Source organism: Neopsephotus bourkii, unplaced genomic scaffold (assembly GCF_033783945.1).
Source record: "Neopsephotus bourkii isolate Nb327-2 ecotype Australia unplaced genomic scaffold, CSIRO-AGI_Nbou_v1 NB_1846, whole genome shotgun sequence".
NCBI lineage: Eukaryota > Metazoa > Chordata > Aves > Psittaciformes > Psittacidae > Neopsephotus > Neopsephotus bourkii.
This window is the reverse complement of record NW_026902319.1, coordinates 406,252-425,557: the sequence shown is the minus strand read 5'-3', so window position 1 is coordinate 425,557 and position 19,306 is coordinate 406,252. Positions and strand designations below refer to the sequence as shown.

At 51.4% G+C, this 19,306-nt stretch overlaps 1 protein-coding gene and 1 long non-coding RNA gene across 3 annotated transcripts in view; both read left to right on the top strand.

Moving 5' to 3' along the window:
• Positions 1–426: 426 nt before the first annotated feature.
• PPP2R2B (protein phosphatase 2 regulatory subunit Bbeta) overlaps positions 427–19,306 on the top strand; it is a 58,495-nt gene continuing 39,615 nt past the window's right edge. Inside the window, exons 1-2 of one of the 2 annotated variants that reach the window (XM_061343970.1) lie at positions 427–557; positions 705–782. In XM_061343970.1, coding sequence (XP_061199954.1) covers positions 548–557; positions 705–782 — 88 coding nt within the window. In that variant the 5' untranslated portion in view covers positions 427–547. Of the gene's footprint in view, positions 558–704; positions 783–16,465; positions 16,691–19,306 lie in introns of those variants that run through there. The other variant, XM_061343971.1, reaches the window with a different exon arrangement.
• Positions 2,974–4,302, top strand: LOC133207243 (uncharacterized). The gene is made up of 2 exons (XR_009723996.1): positions 2,974–3,279; positions 3,686–4,302. It is a non-coding gene; the product is annotated as an uncharacterized LOC133207243 (long non-coding RNA).

Sequence of the window (19,306 nt, the reverse complement as noted above, 5' to 3'; positions counted from 1 at the left end):
CAGTAGATAAAATCCTGATTTCTCTCAGAGAGGCTTAACACAGAGTATTGCTACAGCAGCAAGCACAGCTGAGAGAGTCACAGCTTAATAGTTGGACTTATAATAGAAATGCCCATAGCATTCTTTTAAAGCAACTACCATGCATGTCTCATTCCAGATGAAATTTGATTACAGTATTATGATGTCCTGTAAAGAGGCTTCATTCTGCTTGGGTTCATTGCCAAGCAGCTCCCACTACACCATAACTGGAAGGAATACTGTTGTGGTATTAGGAGTAGTTCTCTTTTTCAGCTTCCCTCTGTCTCTAACAGTGCTGGGAATGACGGGGGGCATTAGTATTCTGGTGAAGGCAGGCTGTGACAAAGGCTGTGACTAAGGGGCCTCCTGACTCCTCTGTGGTGTTGCCAGTGATGTAGAGGGGACGGGCTCCAATTGCACCGGTTTTGAATTAGCCCTGCCATGGTACAGAGAAAACAGAGGCACGATTCACAGTGCGGGCATGATGCCTCCGGCTCTGCAGGGCTAGCTTTGCACTTCATGTGGGAGAATGGTACCAGGTGAGCAAACATGTACCTTCATACAGGGATCGCAGATGTTTGTGTGCCAGTTTGTGTGTGAGTGTGTGCATGTTCATTTTAAAAAGGACAAGCTATATCCCAGTATGACCACATCTTGTCTCCTTTCTGCATGTGTTCCCCTGGCAGGACTTGGAAACTTCATGCAGGACGTGCTGTGGTGCTTTAGTCAAGTAAAAGGAACTATAGATATTGGGGTGGCAGAAGGTAAGTTTGTTTTTCCTTTTGTTTCTGCAATCAACAGGGACTCGATTGTGATGTATGTTTTGCCCAGTCAATATGCGGGGTGTGTGTGTGTGTGTGTGTGTGTGTGCACGCTATTCGCGTGTTGGTGAGAACTGCTGGCAAAGTTACACTCCTCCCATTCTGCCTTCATTATGTTCTTCTGTGTTTGAAAGAGATGGGTCTCTAAAATGAGCTATATTAAGCATCATGGCTTAATCACATCTACAGTCTTTGAAATAGATTTCCTTTTAGTTTTCAGCTGTTATTTACAGAATTTTTCAGGGAATTGTGAGACAGCTTCTCCCATTATGACATCTGTGACTGGAATCAGTTGGATTCTGTTTCTGGCTAACTTAAGTGTAACTTGGTGCTTGTCCTTGTATCTGGAGTTAAAATAAATTGCAGAGCATACAAATCTACAGACAAGAATCTGTGTGGGATGGACTAATGTGGGCAGTTGTGGGATTTGGGAGCACAAAGACATCCCCTTCCATGCTCAGTAGCTTTCAGGGTGGTTTGTGCTCCTCACTCACTTAGGCATTTCTCCCTCTACAAGTGCATCTGTTCGGCATTTAGCCAAGATGTGGACTGCAAAACCATGGACAATTGAAAAGAACTAAATGCATTCAATTTTCCTGACTTTAAAGTTAAATTTATGCATTCAACTTCTTTGTAAAACTGTTCTGGTTTGAGAGTCTTAACAGGCATTTTCCTACATTTTCTTATTCCGCATTTTTGTCTTCCTTTCTCTTATTGTATTGTCCATTAATACATTAGCTCTTTTCCCTTTCCATTTCATATTTTATTCCCATTTCTTTACCCTTCAAGGATAACTGAAGCCTTGATCCCATCTCTCTTCTCTTAACCCTCCCAGTAGAAGTAATGGTTTTACATTTTGTACAGTGCGTATGGTAAAACACTGGCACAAGTTGCCCAGAGGGGTGGTGGATGCACATCCCTGGAGAAGGAGCAGGCTGGGCTGTGTGTGGTGGGTGATTGCGTCGGTGGCACAGCAGTGGTGCTGGAGGTGACATCCCTGTGTATCACGGTGTGCACTGCCCTGTTCTCACAGTACACACCTGCCTGGGCAGAGAGTAAACTGCATGCAGAGAAAGGGGAGGTTGTGACTTCAGAGACAGACGCTCATATTTGCAGCCAGTGTATTAAATAACCTCATTGTTGAGTCATACACGAACACATAAAGTGACTTGCCATGAAAAGTGCTTTATGAAAAACTGTCTCGTTTTCTGGCATGGACCTGAGGTACCCAATAGCACTTATCTTCCGCATTCACTCTGTGTGTTGAGTGAGCTCAGTCCTGTTTGGTTTCCACAACCAGAGAAAGCATTTTAAGTAAAGAGAAAGATACTGTAGTGAAACAGAACGTCTCTCTTCTGGCACAGGTGCTCTGCATTTAAGGGGTATAAAGGCAGTCGTGCTGCCACCTGCCGAAGGCAGTACGATTAGAAAGACTGCAGCCAGAAGAGGAGACCCAACAGGAAAACCACCTGGGGTACCACATGAGCCAGCAGCGGCACGCAAGAGCAGTGAGCGGCTTGGTCCTAGGTCAAAAACTTGTCTGTAGAGTAATTAAGGAGCCCGAAAACAAAGGGGTGAGTGTTAGCAGGGCGTTATTTCCCTCCACTTGCTCCCTTGAGGTTGTGCTTTTATGCTATCCTGTGCCCCTGAGCAGGCCATGGCAGAGCGTGGAGTGTGCTCAGATGCAAGAGGTTTCTGCCTCGAGCAGCGGGTTGTGGTTGGAAAGGCGTTAGAAACACTGACCGGGGTCAGTGCTGCCGGCTCAGATGGGTGCACAGGGGCCCGAGTCCGGAGCACTGCCTCGAAGGGGCCGTGCCGTAGCAGAAAGCGTTTTCCCGTCGCGGTTGGATGTGCGTGTCGTAGCGCAGGCGTCCCCCTCCCCGTGGTTTACTCTGTTCCGCGGCGGGCCCTTGGATCCGGCGCCCACTTGGGGAGCAGCGGGTTCCGCGGTGCCGGAGCCGTGGGGAGCGCTCGGGGAGGAAAGCGGCTTTACCGCAGGCCCGGCACTCCTGTCCTCGGAGCATCTCCCTCCCGCTGCCGCCCCCCGCGCCCTGCCCGGTGCTGGGGTGCGGGGTGTGGACGAGCAGGGCGGGCTGAGTCAGCGCTGCCGGCCGCACCTCTGCCGATGCGGCGGGGCCGGCCGGGCCGGAGCGCTCGGCTCAGCCGCCGAGCCGGGGGCGTGGGGTCCCCCCGGGCAGCTCTCCGCAGAGGGTCCCCGCCGTGTAGGCTGCCCTGGCCTCGGGGGTCCTCATGGGCTGAGCAGCGGCTGCGTTCCTCCCCTGCAGGGTTTCTTTGGCGGCTTGCGTGTTCCTCGGTCTCTGTATGGGTTTGTTTCCTCTTTCCCCACTCGCGGTTCGGAAGATGAAATGCTTCTCCCGGTACCTGCCGTACCTCTTCCGGCCGCCCGGCGCCGTCCTCTCCTCCAGCTGCCACTCGGAAGGTACGGGCAGCGCGCGGCGGGACCGGCGGTAACGGGCCGCTCGTCGGGGCGGGGGGCGGCCCCGTTTGTCGCTGCCGGCCCTGCGCAAGGGACGAGCAGGAGGACGGGGCCGGGGGAGACGTTCCGGTTGTGGTGCTGGGCGTTTGTCGGGTTTGTGAATGTGGCCTTTGGGTCATCTGCCTGTTCCCGGTAAAATGAAACCGTCGTGTGCAGCGCTGCCTGCTTTTGGTTCCCGGCGCCCTTTCCCTCCTTCCGTCAAGCCTTTTCCCAGGTCTTGGCAAAAAGAGCTCTGCGGTATTTGGGAAAACCCAAGTGTTCTCAGCAGCGTTTGAACGCTATCCTCTGTGTAGGAATTCACAGAACCGGGTCTGTGTTGGCTGAGGCTCCCTTCAGGGCACTTCTCCAGCAGGAAGGGCTCCGTTCCGGTGCACACCCCCCCCGCGGTGCCTGTGTTTGCTGTCAGTCAGCTTTGTGAATCATCTGCAGCCGTGCAACCAGCTCCTTGAGATCAAAATTTCATATCACTGCTCCTCCCCTACATGGAACCACAGCACTATTCCTTGTGTGCCCTAGCCACCCAGAGCTAGCTGATGAAGCAAACCCTTTCTTGATACCCAGCTTTCTACAGACATGTTCTTGTGGTCTGTGTCTGTGCATGGATGGATCTGTCGGCCGCACCCATAAGCCACGGGAAGATCCAGCTGGATGCAGCAGGGATGTGTGCTATGGATGGTTTGGAGAGGACTGGCTCTAGTCTCTGCCCACAGTGTGTCTCTAGTGAAAGAGAAACTCCATGGGGAGCACCTACCATGACTCCTGATGCCGTGACCTGGAATGTCCTAAGGCTGAAGATTCAGAGTGGGAGGGTCAGGCTGGAGGAACTGGGCAGAGGATGATGTTTGAGGCTAAATCATTACATCTCCTGTGGCTGCTGTTTTAGTCCAAGCATACAGTATAGAGGTTTTGGTTTAATTTTATTTTCTCCAGAGTTCTAAGTAGATAAAATTAACCCTGTCAATAACTTGTCCTAACTCTGGAATTCTTCCTTTGAAAATTTCTTTTAGAGGATACTCAGCTAGGTAACCTCCAGGGGAAAAAGCCTTTGAATTAAGAAAAGAATCCTCTTTCCTGCAGATGAGGAAGCAAGCACAAAGATGAGTTATCTGAGGTCATACGATTGCCAGACTTTGAGTCATGCATACATTTTTCATCCAGAACTCTAACAGAAATGTATTTTTGTGCCATTTTCTGGGCAGGGTTTGAAACGTCACCTGTTCTGCAGGTTTCATGGGTGATCAGATGAGTGATCATTATATCCTCTTAAAACCTGCTGTTGTTCTTAGGAGATCTTTAACTGCATTGTTAATTTGATAGGACAACAACTTGAAATCATTTTCAGTAACTTCCAGATTTTTCTGCCTGTTTGAGCAGCCGCCTGGGAGTTGCATGAGTGCAGAGCAGCTGCAGTGCTGGGCAGAGACAGGATGGAAGGCACTTTAATAAATAGATCTTAAATAATCATTGGTGTAAATATTGTGCGTTTGAAGATGAATGTGTCTTTCAAGGCCTGTGAAGAACAGCCGGCACCCGTGCCCGGGGGCTCTGCCCGAGCTGCAGCTGCAGCAAAGGCACAGGGCAGTGACTATTGGTGAGGATGGGCACCAGCCCGTAGTGCAGCTCCACTTTGCCCTGGTACAGAAAGCCTTTGTCCCCATCCCCATCATCGAAGACAGAGGGCAGAGCCTGCTGAGTTATCCTGAGGGCATGCCATGGGCAGACCCATGGCTGTCAAACCCGACCCAGGGTGGTGCCCACAGCTGCGGCTGTGCCAGACATGAGTCTGAAGGGAGCTGGGTGAGCAGCAACGAGCTCTGCTCCACTTCCAGCAGCTGGGAGCTTCACTGAGGTCCTGACTTGCCCTGGAGTAAACCCACATAAATTGAATTTGAAGCAGCTTTAATACTACAGAATGGTATGTGCATTAGAGGTACAGCAAGATTGTGTAAGTATGCAAATATGGCTTGGTGTAACTAATAGTCTATAATTATGTGAAGAGAGGCCATTAGTTTAGGGCTGATGGAGGAGAACACTGAGTTAAGATTGAGCTTTCTGCAATAATTGCATTTCCTGATTTAGCTGTTCTTTAATTTCTCTGTCTGAATGCCACACCAGCCCTTGCTTTTTAGAGAACATCAGACTTGCTGTCATCTCAGTTCTTACATTAATCAGGACTTGCATCTCATGCAGGAATCCGACTGCCTGGTCTGTCCTTTCCATGACAGTAAATGAGCATAACATTGTGTGGCCATGGAGGAACGGACTGTTGCTCGGGGGGAAAAGAGGTGAATTCCCTATCCAAAATGTTAGGCATGATGGATCATGGTATGTGAAACTATTTCTCCTCCCAGCGAACTTATGGCTGTGTTTCTGTTACCTCCAATTCCCTTCATTTGTGGAGGAGGCATATTGCAGAGCCCTGCCCAGCTGTTCCAGCTGTTGCATACAGAGCTCTCTTACAGTTACACTATTCGGTGTATTTCTTTGGCCACAGAACACAGATCCTCGGTTTCTGTCTGGGCGGTGATGCTCTGGGGGCGCTCTCACGGGGGAAAACGCGAACGAGCCTCTGTGACAGATGCGACTTTTCCTTTCGGAGCTCAGCTTGAAGTCTCCCGGCTTCTCCCTGCGCTCGGGATGGGTTCACGCTGTGACCTTTGGGCCGCTCGCAGCGCAGGCACTTGGGACACCAGCGGCCGCGCTCCTCGGCTTCTCCCTGCGCTCGGGATGCCGGCGGCAGCGCACGGGCGCCGGGAGTGTGCGGAACGGGGCGCTCGTGGCTCGTCGGGGCTCATCTCGAGCCGTTTCTGAATCGGAGAAAGGGAAACGGGCCCGCGCCTCCCCCGGCCGCGCCGGTGCCAGCCCCGGCAGAGCCCCTCGGGCCAGGCTGGGGTCGCACCTGCCCCGCTCGGTGCTGGGGTGAGGGTCCGGGGCGGCCTCACCGGGTGCGGGGGTCCCCCCGCCGCTCTCTGAGCCCCGCTGGAGGTGGCACCGGCCGCTCCGGCTCCTCCTTTCGCCGCTCCCTCGCGGGACACCGACACCGTCACCACCCGGCCCCGGGGGGAACGGGGCTGGGGAGCGGCCATGGCAGCTGGAGCGGCTTCCTTGTAGTGACAGGCCAAGGGCGAATGGCTTGAACCTGCCAGAGAGGAAATTGAGCTGAGCTCTTAGGCAGAAGCTCTTCCCTGTGAGGGTGCTGAGGCGCTGGTACAGGGTGCCCAGAGACGCTATGGCTGCCCCATCCCTGGCAGTGCTCAAGGCCAGGCTGGACACAGGGGCTTGGAGCAAGCTGCTCCAGTGGAAGGGGTCCCTGCCTGTGGCAGGGGTTGGAGCTGGAGAAGTTTTAAGGTCCCTCCCAACCCAAACCAGTCTGTGAGTCTAATTCTCCACTAAGAAACTGATGAGGTGTTTTTATAAAAAATACTTTCAAGTGTGACAGTTTTATCCTATCCCTGGAGCAGCTTGACCACGGTTTTTGTGTGGGGCTGTTGCTCCTGGTCCCACTGACCAGCCACCTCCAATTTAGTTCCTGGGCTGCCTGGGGCCAGGGCTTCACGCTGTTCTGCACATCAAACCACCCCAGCAATAGGAAGAGTGGAGTTAAGCTCACACATCTAAGGCTCTAGAGATATTTCTGTTATGTGACTCTATTTCATCCACTGCAGATGGGTTCAGCTGTAGCCTCACAGTGTTCCTGTGTCATCTATATTTAGTTAGTGCTTAAATCAGCACAAAGGTACCTTCTGTCAACCCTCCCGCTCTGAATTCAGAGACCTGATTGCAGTTCGGGGTTGTGCAGATAGAAACACTTTGGAGCAGGGGGGTGGGATGCAGCTGCTGGGCTGAGCTTCCGAGCAGGGTGCTTGCAGCAGGCTTGGGGTGGGGTCAGTTCAGGCACTGTGGGGAAAGCAGTTGGTGAGTGGTGAGCACGGGCAGGGTGGCCTCCCTGTGAGAAAAATCAGGGAAATTGTCCCTGCCACACACAGCTTTGCCCGTGTGCCTGTGGGATTGCTGGATCCACTTCCCCAGCACCATGGGCTGTGTTCGGCACAGACCACAGGCACAGCTCTGGGACTATGACCAGGCCTAGAGGTGGTTCAGCTGCTGTCCTGGGCAGGCAGAGCTGATGGTGAATGCCCAGTGACCACCTCTCAGTTCTCATGTGCTCTCTGCACTGAGCCCACACTGGGATGTCGCAAGTGGGCAGTGGGCACAAAGGGCCACCAGTCCATGTGTAGAGATGGAGAAAGCAGTCCCCAAAGCAATAGTCTGGGGTTTAGCCTTTCTCTCCTCTGCAGGCAGCTTTGCTAAAGCAAGGTCAACAAAAGCATCTCAGAAATCCCTTCAATGTCATGATACTGTGGTGAAGCTGTGCAGGTGTAATTGCTGTACATGAGGCCCCATTCTTGCCAGGAAAGCCTTGGATGCACCAGTGACTGTGTGACAGTAACTCAACCAACCATGTGTGATACTGTACTCTGAATAATTTTCTAATGTGGATTATAAAAGAAAGACAGGCTGTCGTAGGCTGATCTTGCTATATTTGGGAAATAAATGCACTATCAGCTTTGTAAAGCCATATGGTGGATTTATTCACAATCAGCAGTTCCTTTCAAATGCAAGTTCATGGCAGTCAGTAAGACATTTTCCAGCATACAGCTCAGCACTCTCTTTTCCTTTTTCCTTTTTCCTTTTCCAGCATGTGATCAGAGGGCCAGCGCTGGAGCTCTGGGCAGCACGTCTTCAACAGTAGACTTAATCACACACATTAGTGAGTTCTTACAAACCTCTGTGGACTTCATCACCGGTTTTCATCCCTGCAGGTTTCCAGTACTGCTTTTCCCCCTTTCTGCACAGTGTTGCACGACAGTGTGACTTTCTTCTGGAAATGGGGCTTGTGAGACCACTGTCGCCATTGGACCCCCTCATCTCTGTGACTTCTGGCACTTGCTCCCACACACCAGCCTGGGCTGTGGGCTGGAGCGTCCCCCTGGGGCCTCTCTGGCTGTGCAAGGAGCGATATGTGCTCGGCAACTCATCATTGCAGCACTCAGTCCTTGCCTGTGTATTCCCTTGGTACTGTTGCTGCATGCCAGGGTTTCTCTTGATACACCCTGGCTGATCTTGGCCACAAATCTTTCCCTTGTCCCTGTTCTAGCTGCTCTGCCTGCCTGGATAATGACACACTTAGAGCTAAATAGTTTCGAAAAGGCCTTTTAAACGGTAACAGATCTGTGCAGCATCTTTATAAAGGACAAGAGCAGCAGGTTGGCCTGCTGTCCAGAGCAGATATCACAGCAAATGTTTTCTGCAGCTCACACAGGAGAGGCGTCAAGAGATGCTTGTTTTCAGGAGAGATGCAGGACCACAGTGACAAGTCTTGTGCACAAGCGGGTCCAGACCTGAGGACTCCTGGTGCAGAGCAAAGAGCAAGGCTTCACCCTGTGTGGGGTAAGCGGGGCCTGCCTAGACCCACAGTGTGTCCCCAGGGGGTTCCTGTGCCTTCCCCTTTCTCCTCTCACCATGGAGGTGAACAATGCGCTGTCTTCTGGGGTGCTGTGCCCTCAGCATGAGCGCACACAACTGCATGGCAAATACACTGCCTGCAGATGAGTCCATTTGCAGTCCTGCTCGGGCTGCCCTCAAATCTTTGTCTTCTCCTTTTTGTGCTGGCTTTGTGATTTCTGAAGGGGGAGCTGCCCTTGAGAGGAAAGGCACTGCAGGTCTGCTGTGCTTGGCATCACTCTCCATGTTGTCTAAACTTAAAAGCCGTAAAAGTCACACTGATGAAATTTCATGTGTGCACGACCAGGAAGACCATGGGAGAGTTTCTGGTAGAATGTCATGGCCATATTTTTCTGACACAGAGTATGCAAGGGCAGGAGTGAGGGGAACTTTGCTATTATACCCTTGATATTTTGTTCCCATGAATTTGGGTCTCAGGAAAGCGGAGCTCTGGAATGTTTTTGCCATAGTCTGCTGGCAAAAATTACACACGATGGTGCATGAATGGATCTAAAATAGGCTCTGCAATCAGAAGGACTGTACCTGACTGTGGTCAGTTGTGGCAAGGTGGAGTGGAAGGGCTGAGAGAGGTGAGGTGTGGGGATTGCTTTGGACACACTGGCGGGGTCTGAGAGCTGTGGTGCAAGTGGCTGCGGTGCTCTGGGAGCAGCGGGTGTGCAGTCCCTGTCCCAGGACACCCTTGCAACAGTGTGGGTCTCTATGGTGGCAGGCAGAGGGTGAGTTGCCCATGTGTGAATTCAGGGTAATCGTGCACCGCTGTCTGAATCCCTTTTTAATTAGCACAAGTACTTGTTTTGGGTGGGTAATTGTGGTAAGGCTGCACACAAGCTGGCATCCAGATGAGTATGTATATTGCCTGAAGAATAGGTGGTCAGCATTGCCTTGGTGCTATGCTGGGCTTCCAGACCACAGGCTGATGGGCTGATGATGTTCATGCTAATGAATCAATTACTCTCATGTGTGATGGTTCTTCCTTTAAATGTTCAGTAACCATTCAAAAACATGACAGGAATGAAATCAGTTTTGTTTGTTAAATTGGATTAAAGTACCTGGATTCCCATGTGGATGGGGGCAATCGGATTCACTGTTACTTTGGATGTTCCAGTCTCATCTTGCTGGGGGTAGTTGTCTGGTTTAGAAAGTAATTTTTTTGTAAAGGACAGTAAAATCTGAAAGATCACATAATCACATTGCAATGTGTATGTTCATACATAATGTCGTGCTGACCTCCTTGCTCATATTGATACTATGCGTGATTCGGGAGAAGGCTTTAGGAAGGGCAGGTGAAGAAGTGACCCTGTGCTCGTGTACCCGTGTGTGAGACAGGGGTTGCTGCTTGATTCGTGGTTTGGTCAGGGCGATTAGGTTTCCTTCCCTCAGGCAGTTTGTAATCTGTTTAACATAACGCAGTCATTTGTCTTGTTTGCTCTCTACTTAACAGATGGATTTGTGGATTTGGTAATTCCTGTATGAATGTTAATCAGACGTGATATCTTTTATTAATTAGCAGTTTTGCGGGTTTGTTTTTCCAAATGACATGAGGTAGATGGTACGTAAATACTCCCGACACACAAATATTAGTTTTACAACAGTAGTGTTTTGAGAAGCTGTGCAAACTCTTAAGGCTCCCCACGGGGTCACATCCAGGGGTTCTCCTCTCTCACGCTGCTGGATGACATCTGAGGACAAGCAGAATGATTTGTATATAGTGACAATCCCAGCACCAATTTTTACAGTTTTGCCATCAAACTCACTCTGCTGGTGCTACAGGATGCGGACTGCTCTGGTTTAATTTATGCCATGGTTTTATTACATTTATGCCATGGTTTTATTACTTTTTGATGCAGCCCATGTTCAAATTAAATGAAGGCAGTGGATTAACTGCAGTTTAGAATATCCAATTCCAAATGACCTAGATGTGTTGGTGTCTCATACTGGCATACATCCTTTCAAACAAAATCCTCCTCTGGGGCGATACAAGATTTTGCATGTTTAATGCTACTTTAACAGAAATAAATGCTAAATAGTCATTCTCACAAAGAGTGTCTCATCCCAGGATACTGGGGGAAGCATCTGATTGCTCAGTATAAATCCATTACATGACAAACTTCGCTTTTCCCTGTGCTCAAACTGATCCTAGCTTCTCCTTTCACTGTTTCTTGACCATGCAGCTGATGGCTAAAGGGTTTGCAGACTACTGCTTTGGGCATATTATTATTACTACTACTACTGAAGTGTGCAGTTGTCACCTTCACTCTGTGCGATTGTTTCTGCCTTTGGCTTGACAAGTGAAATACTTTAAGGGGCGGGGGGGAGATGCACAAGGATCAGGTTTTGGAAGCCAGCTTACCCCATACACAGCAGCAGCATCCAGAGCGATGTGCAGACCCCGGCCTGTGAACATCACCTTTTGTAGATGAACAGGGCTGGGCTGTGCAGTGGCTGCTGAGAAGCAGGTAACCTTCTTATATATAATTTCACAGTATCTGTTCCACTTCAGTTCACATGTTCCCCTCCTCATCTAACATAAAGCATTCTGGGAGATGTACCCCTCTATGGAATAGTGGAATTAAATGGTGATTGTCCTCACCAACTGAAAATAACCCAGGGAAATCTTAGAAACAAAATACTGCCTTTATTTTTCCATTCTGTGCTCACCAGATCTAGTTATTCAGCCTTAGACTTCCTATAATGGTTGTCTCATTAACAGTGTTCCCATGACATCTTGCATCCTCTTTATCCCTTGTTATCGCATTTCACTGCAGCACTTTGGGACAAGGAACCAGTACTGATGTATCACACAATGCTGTGTACATTGGTTCTGTGCTCTTATACATATAGTCCCCAGGAGAGCTGCACTGGTGTCTCAGGGGGTTTCAGACCTGGATACCCAACCAATGCCCCTCACTTCCCACTGTCATGTGTGCTGGAGTTTGTTACTCCGGTTAAAAGCCAAACCCAAAAGAACAGACAAAGCCCCAGCACCGGCAGAAGAACTCACTTGCAGCACTGCTCAGAGTAGCTGATTTCAAGCAGGAACTTACTTAGCATAGGCTGTGCTCAACTGGTTCAGATGCACCGATGCTGTAACATGTGGCTTTAATCTTCAGAAATGGCAAATCCTATTTACTGTGTAAGTATTTAAGCTAATTAGATCTCTGATGTGGGGAACATGTGACAAACTGTTCACACTTTATCCTGTAAAGGACATGGAAGTTTTGGACCTGCATGAAACATTCTGTTCCATTCTGGAGTATCGTATGTGCTCGGCACTGTGATTAGCAGCAACATAATTTGGTAGCAGTATAAAGACACTGAGTATGTTATGGCTAGATCATTTGTAGAGCAAAGGAAGAAGTAATTCATACAAAGTTCTTCCTGGGAGCACCATATTTACGCTGCAGGGACGCAGTTGTGGTATGTGTGCATTATAGGAGTGATGCCTGTTGCTCTGCTGTTCAGTTCTGGCCAGCGCTGGGGTGAGCATCCCATGGTTACAGTGTGCCCACACAGAGCAGGATGCCCTGCTGTTTTGGCTCAGAAGAGAATGAGTGAGAAGCACTGGCAATGGGCACTGGATGAGGCTGCTTGAAAAAAGGGGCAAAAGCAGTAAATAGGTGAAGGGAGGCTGGTTTCAGACCCTGGCATAAAATGCTTAGTAGGGAAAGAGTAAAAATGGAGAAAGGCCTGCTAAAATGCCACATAAGCTGGTTAGTCTAATTGGGGTAGGAGAGAAAGCACTTAGAGAGCAGCTCATCCCTGAGCTGGGCTGGTTATGTGGCAGTGCTGGTTATAGAAGTGCTGTTAAACATGTACTGCTTGTACTGGTACCTGTGCAGTGTGGGGTGGGGGTCAGGCACACCAATTTATCATGCAACCTTTGGGAGGCAGAAGTCTTCTACTTTGTATTCGATGAACTGAGTCTTCCCTTTCTGTCCCAAGGTCCTGACCGTTCTCTGTGACTCATGGAGAGGGCTGCAGCTCGTCCTCTGCATGTGACCTGACTCCCCCCCTTTTCTTGATCTCGGTTTAATCCAGTAAATAATAGGTCTTCCTGAAGTCATGCTAATTAAGGTTCATGTGGTCGGGACTTCATCCCAGATATGGGTTACAGCTTCCCCAGCTTGCTTACATGACTTACAGTGGAAAATGTGAGAAACAAACTGACTTAGTGGAGCGAAATCAGTCAGGTCTCTTGGTGTGGCACAGGAGAAACACTGCATCGTGCATCCCTTGATGGCTGGATCGGAATGGTCTTTGTTGGCCAGCACAAGCCGTTGCTCTTCCTGAGCCTTCCCCAGGCTCCCTGGGCTGTAAACAGGCAGCATTGGTCTCCCTGGGTGCTCAGCTACACGGTGGGGATAATATTTATTCACCTGCTGTGAAGCACTTGGGTGTCTGTGGTCCTCCGGAGAGGAAGGTCCCTGACCTGGCATCTGTGCCCTCGTCCTGGACTGAACCACCCATGTGCTGGACCGGGCACTGCTTTGACAAGGCTCTAGGGGTGTCGGGCAGCACGGCCCAGTCCTGGGCAGAAAACTGCTTTCCCACAGAAGAAAAAGCTGTGTTTTCAGAGTGACAGTGGCCTTCCAAAAGCCAATTCTGGTCTGAGGGACAGCATCACTTGATGAAATAATGATTGGCATGAATTCTAATTAGTTTAGAATTAGTTTACATGTGCATTAAAGTGCACTGTGGAGAAAGATGACACTTCTCTCTCAGACATATGCAGTTAACTGTTTATCCCATTGTGATCTCCTCTGGGCACAGTTAGTGCCTCTTCCCAGTGTCCTCGCTCCCACCGCATGTCACCCTGTCCCCTGGAGTGGGGCAGAGGAGCCGTGCCCAGGGTTGCTCCACACAGACAGGCCTCAGGCATCATCCAATACTGCCCTGCCCATCAGTCAGTCAACAGGAATAGTTCACACAAGTTTAGAAGAAATGTTGTTATCTAACAGCATATTTAACAGTTAAAAAAATCATGAACCCAGTCCAGTCATTAGGAAAATAGATTTAGTGCCTTAGATGTGAAGGTAAAATAAATGAGGTAAAGGAATTTTTGTGCTGAGTATGAAATCAGAGCCTTGATTCAATTATTCTTAGCACACTGCTGAGGTCCCACAGAAACCTGTGCATGGGAGCTCTTAAACCTGTTCTAATTGAAGCAAAAATCAGTGGAGTGGAAAGTGTCCTGGCTCTTCAAGGGATGTCAAAGCATATAACATGGGAGACAGCCGGGGGTTTGGGAAGCAGTGACAGCTACAAGCTGACCTCTGGCGAATTTAATCTGCAAATGGATTCCCGCTTAGGACAGCTAATGCTTTTAGTTACTGTAAAGGCTCATTCCTGGATTTTAAAAAGCTGAGAATAAATGGATTTCATGATGCAGCTCCTATGCACGTTGCATAACAAATGGGTGGCTTGTGGATGTATTTAAGTGATACAGTGCACTGGAAAACTTTGCAGGACTTATGAATAGTAATTTTAATTCATACACAATGGGGAGAGTAATTTTTTCTAGTTAATATGTGAGAAAGGACTTGGCATTTGTTAAAATGGGAATACACTGAAGATGGAGCCTGCCAAAATGAAAGGGAGGAGGTTGCTGGTTTGTATTTGTTTCCTAAACCATATTTCCGAGCATTGCAGGGCCTTGTTACTCAGCTGGGCAGTGACTTGACTGAGATTTGCCCTCTGGGATCTGAAGGGAGGATGTGATACAGTAATATCTGCTTATTAAAAACCCATCTTTATTTTTCTTTCCTGGCGCTGGGATTGTTTGAGCCAGATTGCTCCGATATCTCACCCAGCACACGCAAGTGCAGGCAAACACATGTGGCAGGCAGAGACAGTCTGGTTCCAGGGTGTAGTGTTTGGTTTTACCTTTCTTTTCCTTCTCTTTTCCTGTGGGGGTCCGTGCTCTTCCCTTCCCTTTGGACACAGGAGACTGAGCATGGAGGCATCAGTTGACTTGCCTGGAGCCAGCAGCAGCAGTTCCGAGTCCTGTGGTGCTGTGTTTGGGTCCGATCCCCTGCACTGTAGCATCTAGAAGGAGCTACCAGCAGCACAAAAGTTGTTTCTAAAGCACGATGTTACCCCTGTGGCTTTCTGCCCTGCAGAAAGGCTTTGGTGGCTTTGTTTTGTGGCTTTGGTGGCTTTGTTTTGTGGCTTTGGTAAATTCATCTCTGCTTGGCCGTGAATCCATGGCTGGGTCCTGTGCCGTGTCACAATGACTTCAGGCTGAGCTGTGGATCTTGCCCACTGCAACTGAGAGCAGCTTCAGCCACAAATGCAGTGAGCTTGCTTAACTTAAACGTGTCTGGTGGTTGTAGCAAGGAATCAAATTCCAGAATAACTCAGTGACTGCTTTGGGCATGGAGACTTCAGGCTCATGCCTGTCTGATGAATGCTTCTGGTTTGTCACCTCAGTAATCCCTGTATTAATGAACGACCTGTGATGTGATGTGCTTGACTGGCAAATCCTTGAAGTTATATATGGCTGTGAGGAAGTGCTGGAGTTCTCCAAGGTGCAGCTTTACAATGCTTTTTATCAACCTCAATGTGACAGCATGTCAGCAAGTGGAAGAGAGGCACAGAGAGAGCCTGGGGATTCACCTTGCCTCACAAGGTCACCACACGGGGCAGAAAGAGCTTTTCCCTCTCGCCTTCCATCTGAGAGTATCCACACTCATCCGAAAGGCAAGCAGTGGTGCTGCCGAGTGCTCTGTCCACATGATGTGCACACTGGACATACTTGAGTCCTTGAGCCTTCTTGTTCAGAGATGTTATCTCCTATGCTTGCCCTGAAATCAGCAGCTCTCAAGGAGTCAGTGTAATCACAGCAGAATAGTAAGAGGCTGTAAAATCTTGAACCTTCCCAATGAGATTTTAATTATGATACTACAGTTAGGAGAGGAAATTTATTTGCAGCACACTACTGTATTTACAGTTATTCGACATCTTTGCCCATTCCCTCTCTATTCCTTATTTCCCCTCTTGTCCCCGTACCAGTACCACTCCCCACTGATGTGGCACTGGGCTGTCAAGGCAGCTCCTGTACTGTGGCAGAGCTTTGCTGAGCTGGGCGCCAAGCTCTGGGGTTCCTCTGACTCACCCTGAGCTCACGGTGCTTCACCCGCAGCCCCTGTGCTTGTGTCTTCCCCAGTGTCACCGACCCACCTTCACACACTCACACCCACACCACCCGCACTGACCTGAACAGCCTCGGAGCATCCCTACACCTTCCACAGCCGAGAGGGATGAGCCTGGGTGTGGTCGCACACCCCCTTATCGGTGCTGGCGTGGCTACCCCATGGCCCTCGCTGGAGCCTCTGTCCCAGGGCACTCGGAGCTTACACGCTGTGGCTTTTTCTGCCAAAGAAGGGGCCTGGTATCAGAGCCCGACTTGGTTCTTGTGCCCGGGGCAGGCAGGTCATGGGGGGGCACTTTCCGGAGACAGAAGCGTCCCCCGGAGGCAGGAGCATCTCCGAGAGGAGCATCCCCGGGGCAGGGGCAGGGGCAGCGCCGCGCTCCGCCCGCCCGGGACGCGCTGTGCCCGACGGGGCGGGCGGAGCTCCGTACCGTACCGTGCTGTGCCGAGCCAAGCCGTGCCGTATGGGAGGAGCCAGCGGGCTCCACCGCCCCTGCGCGCCCCCCCCCACTGCCGCGGCATTTCGCGGCCGGCCGCCGCGGAGCAGGGCGCGGGGGGGATGATGGATCTGCGGCTGCTGAAGCCCCGCGCCCGCCAGCCCGCCGTCAATGGAGGAGGACGTTGAGACCCGCAAGATCAGCAGCAGTTTCCTGCGAGACCACAGCTATGCCACGGAAGGTGAGCGAGCGCCGCGGGGCTGCAGCCCCTTTCCCCGCAGCAGGTGGGGGGGCCGGTCCCGGCCCCTGCCGAACCCCCGCTGCCTGCATCGGGGCCGGGCCCCGCTCCCCCCTGCCGGGCCGCCCCTCGGAGGCTCCGTGCGGACCCGCTGACCCTCTCCGGTGACTCAGCAGCGCCGGACCCTCCGGAGCCCGCGGGGCTGGGCTCCCCGAGCCGGGCTGGAGGGTCCGGCCCGCCCCGCGCTGGCCCCTCGGTGCTGTGGGGGAGCGGAGCCGCTGCCGGCCCGGAGAACCGCAAACCGGGGTCCCCGAAACCCCATCTCCGCCGGGGCATCGAGAACGGAGCGGGTCGAATCGAACCCGGCCCCGCCGGCAGCCTCCAGCCCAGGCCGATCGCAGCCCGTTCCCCGAGGGACAGGAGCCGGGACCGGTTCCGGGCTGGGGGCTCCCGGCAGCCGGGAGGCGGGCGGGAGCGGTTTCAAGCTCGGCTTTCTTAGGTTACGGCTGCATCAGTGCATCCGCAGGTGGTCTGTGGCTGCAGCGGGGTTGACAGATTGGGAAATACGGTGGATCCCGGTGCGGTTCTCGGTACAGAAATTAAATAGTTGTCTCAGGGCTATTTTTGCTGCAAGCCTCTGCAGGAGGAATTGCGTGTTCTGACTTGCGTGTTGCGGGGGTTGAGGAGATGCCAAAGCTGTTGGACATGGCCAGTGTCAGCCCCGGCGAAGCTTACGGGTGCGTCTGAGCACGGTTTCCCGCAGGCTCGGGCAGCGGAGCAGACGCTGTGGCCATGTTCGGATCAGGCATCTGAAGGGAGCTGCAGGCTGCTCATGACGCTGCAGCTGCCACAAAGAGGGAGGCTCCACCGGCGGGGCTGGAGAAGGAGTGACAGGGCAGGAGCAGCGGCTGCCTCTCCTGCCCTTCCCGACAGCGCAGAGCTGCTTCCATTGCCTCCAACCTCCCCATGCATCCTTGCCTCGGAAGGAAAACGCAGCCACTGTGGAGCAAAACCACCCCCTCCATCCCTCCCGGTGGCACTGACCCCTTGCATCCAACTTCAGAAAACAGACTGAACACCAGGGAGCCTAGGCTGGCTTATTCGTAGTAGTTAATAAATAGAGGCTTATTAATAGTAGCTAATAAATAAAGGCTTATTAATAGTAGGTTGGGTGATTAGTAGCCAAGGAGGCTTTCCTGTGCTGGTTCATCCTCCTCAGGCTCAAGAAGAAGCCAATGTAGGACCAGACTTTGGGAGTGTTATTACTCCAGCCCATGGCTAAAGGAAGGTTTGTTTATCAGGAACATACCTGGTTTAATACAGGAGTGGAAAGCTTTGGGTACCTTGTGAGCCACAGAAAATGGCCATAGGCGCGTTCGTGTTGCCTGTGTGTGGCTGGAACATCAGTGCCAGGCACTGGCAGTGCCCAGTGCAGGGAGGTGACACACCGGGTGTCGCTGGCTCGCTGTTCCTGGTGTGTCACATGTGGGGCTGGGTGCAGACGCCTCACCGGTGCAGGATGCAGGGAAGCTCTGCCGGAGGGGTGGGATGGGGCTGAGCTCCCGTGGCCACGAGCCTGGCTCACATCGCTGCGGGCTGCGGGCTGTGGAGGGATGAATTTGTTGTTTCTGTGTTATAAAAGGCAGCTGCAGCAAGCAGCAGACAAAAACTGGGGTTGTAGCTGCCCTGCTGTGACTGCTGAGAGCGTGGTTTCTGTGGTCGGGAAGAATGGAGGGTTGAGGTGAGCCCATAGTGATTTCAGTGACGCCGGGGGTTCTAGGGGTTTTCAGGGGTAAGATCCAGTCTGTCTGGTAACCTGTGGTGGATTTCCTCAAGCTGCACGCTGGTGTTTTCAGAAGAGCCTTGTGTGCTGTATGAGAAAACCATAGCCCGTCTCTGCCCAGTAAACGGGCCGGCAGGGTTTGTGCGGCTGTAATGGGCTCATCCGAGGGATCCCTGCTGCTGCGGCTGGGCTGGATCAGCCTCAGAAGCCTGTTTGGTGGCTGTCCCTCAGCTGGGAGTTTCTCCTCATCTCATGCCGCTCAGGACTTGTGCTTCTCCATGCGGTTGTGCTGCTGGAGGAAGGCTGAATGTGCTCTGAAATGGTAGATCTTGCTAGGGAGGAAAAGAAGTGAAGGAAGATGATTCAGTTCTTTTTTTTTATTATTATTATTTTATTTTTTTTCCCTACACGTGAAAGCAGAATGTGCCTAAACCGATGTGGTCGGTAACGTCTTGAAATAAAAATCCTTCCAAATCCTGCTCCGGAGCTGAAGGCTCAAAGTGAGGGTGTCCGTGGTGTGTCAGTGAGGGAAGGATGGGGTTATGCAACTCGGTTTAGTGAAGTGTCGTCACTTAAATAGGCCTGGTATTTGAATGCAAATGCGGGATGAGGATGGCTTTTCAAAAGCAGACACTTGAATGCCTCCTTCTTACGGTGCTCGAGAGTGCTGTTAATGAAGGAGGTGCAGCCATTGTGCTAACTCGACTTTGGCTGCCAGGGAATACCGGGTTGCAGAGATGCAGCCGCATCCCCACACTTGGAGCTGAGTGATGCTCCAGCCTTGCTCTTCGGTTGTTGGCTGGCCCGGAGCTTGCAGAACTGCCCTGAACGGCGGG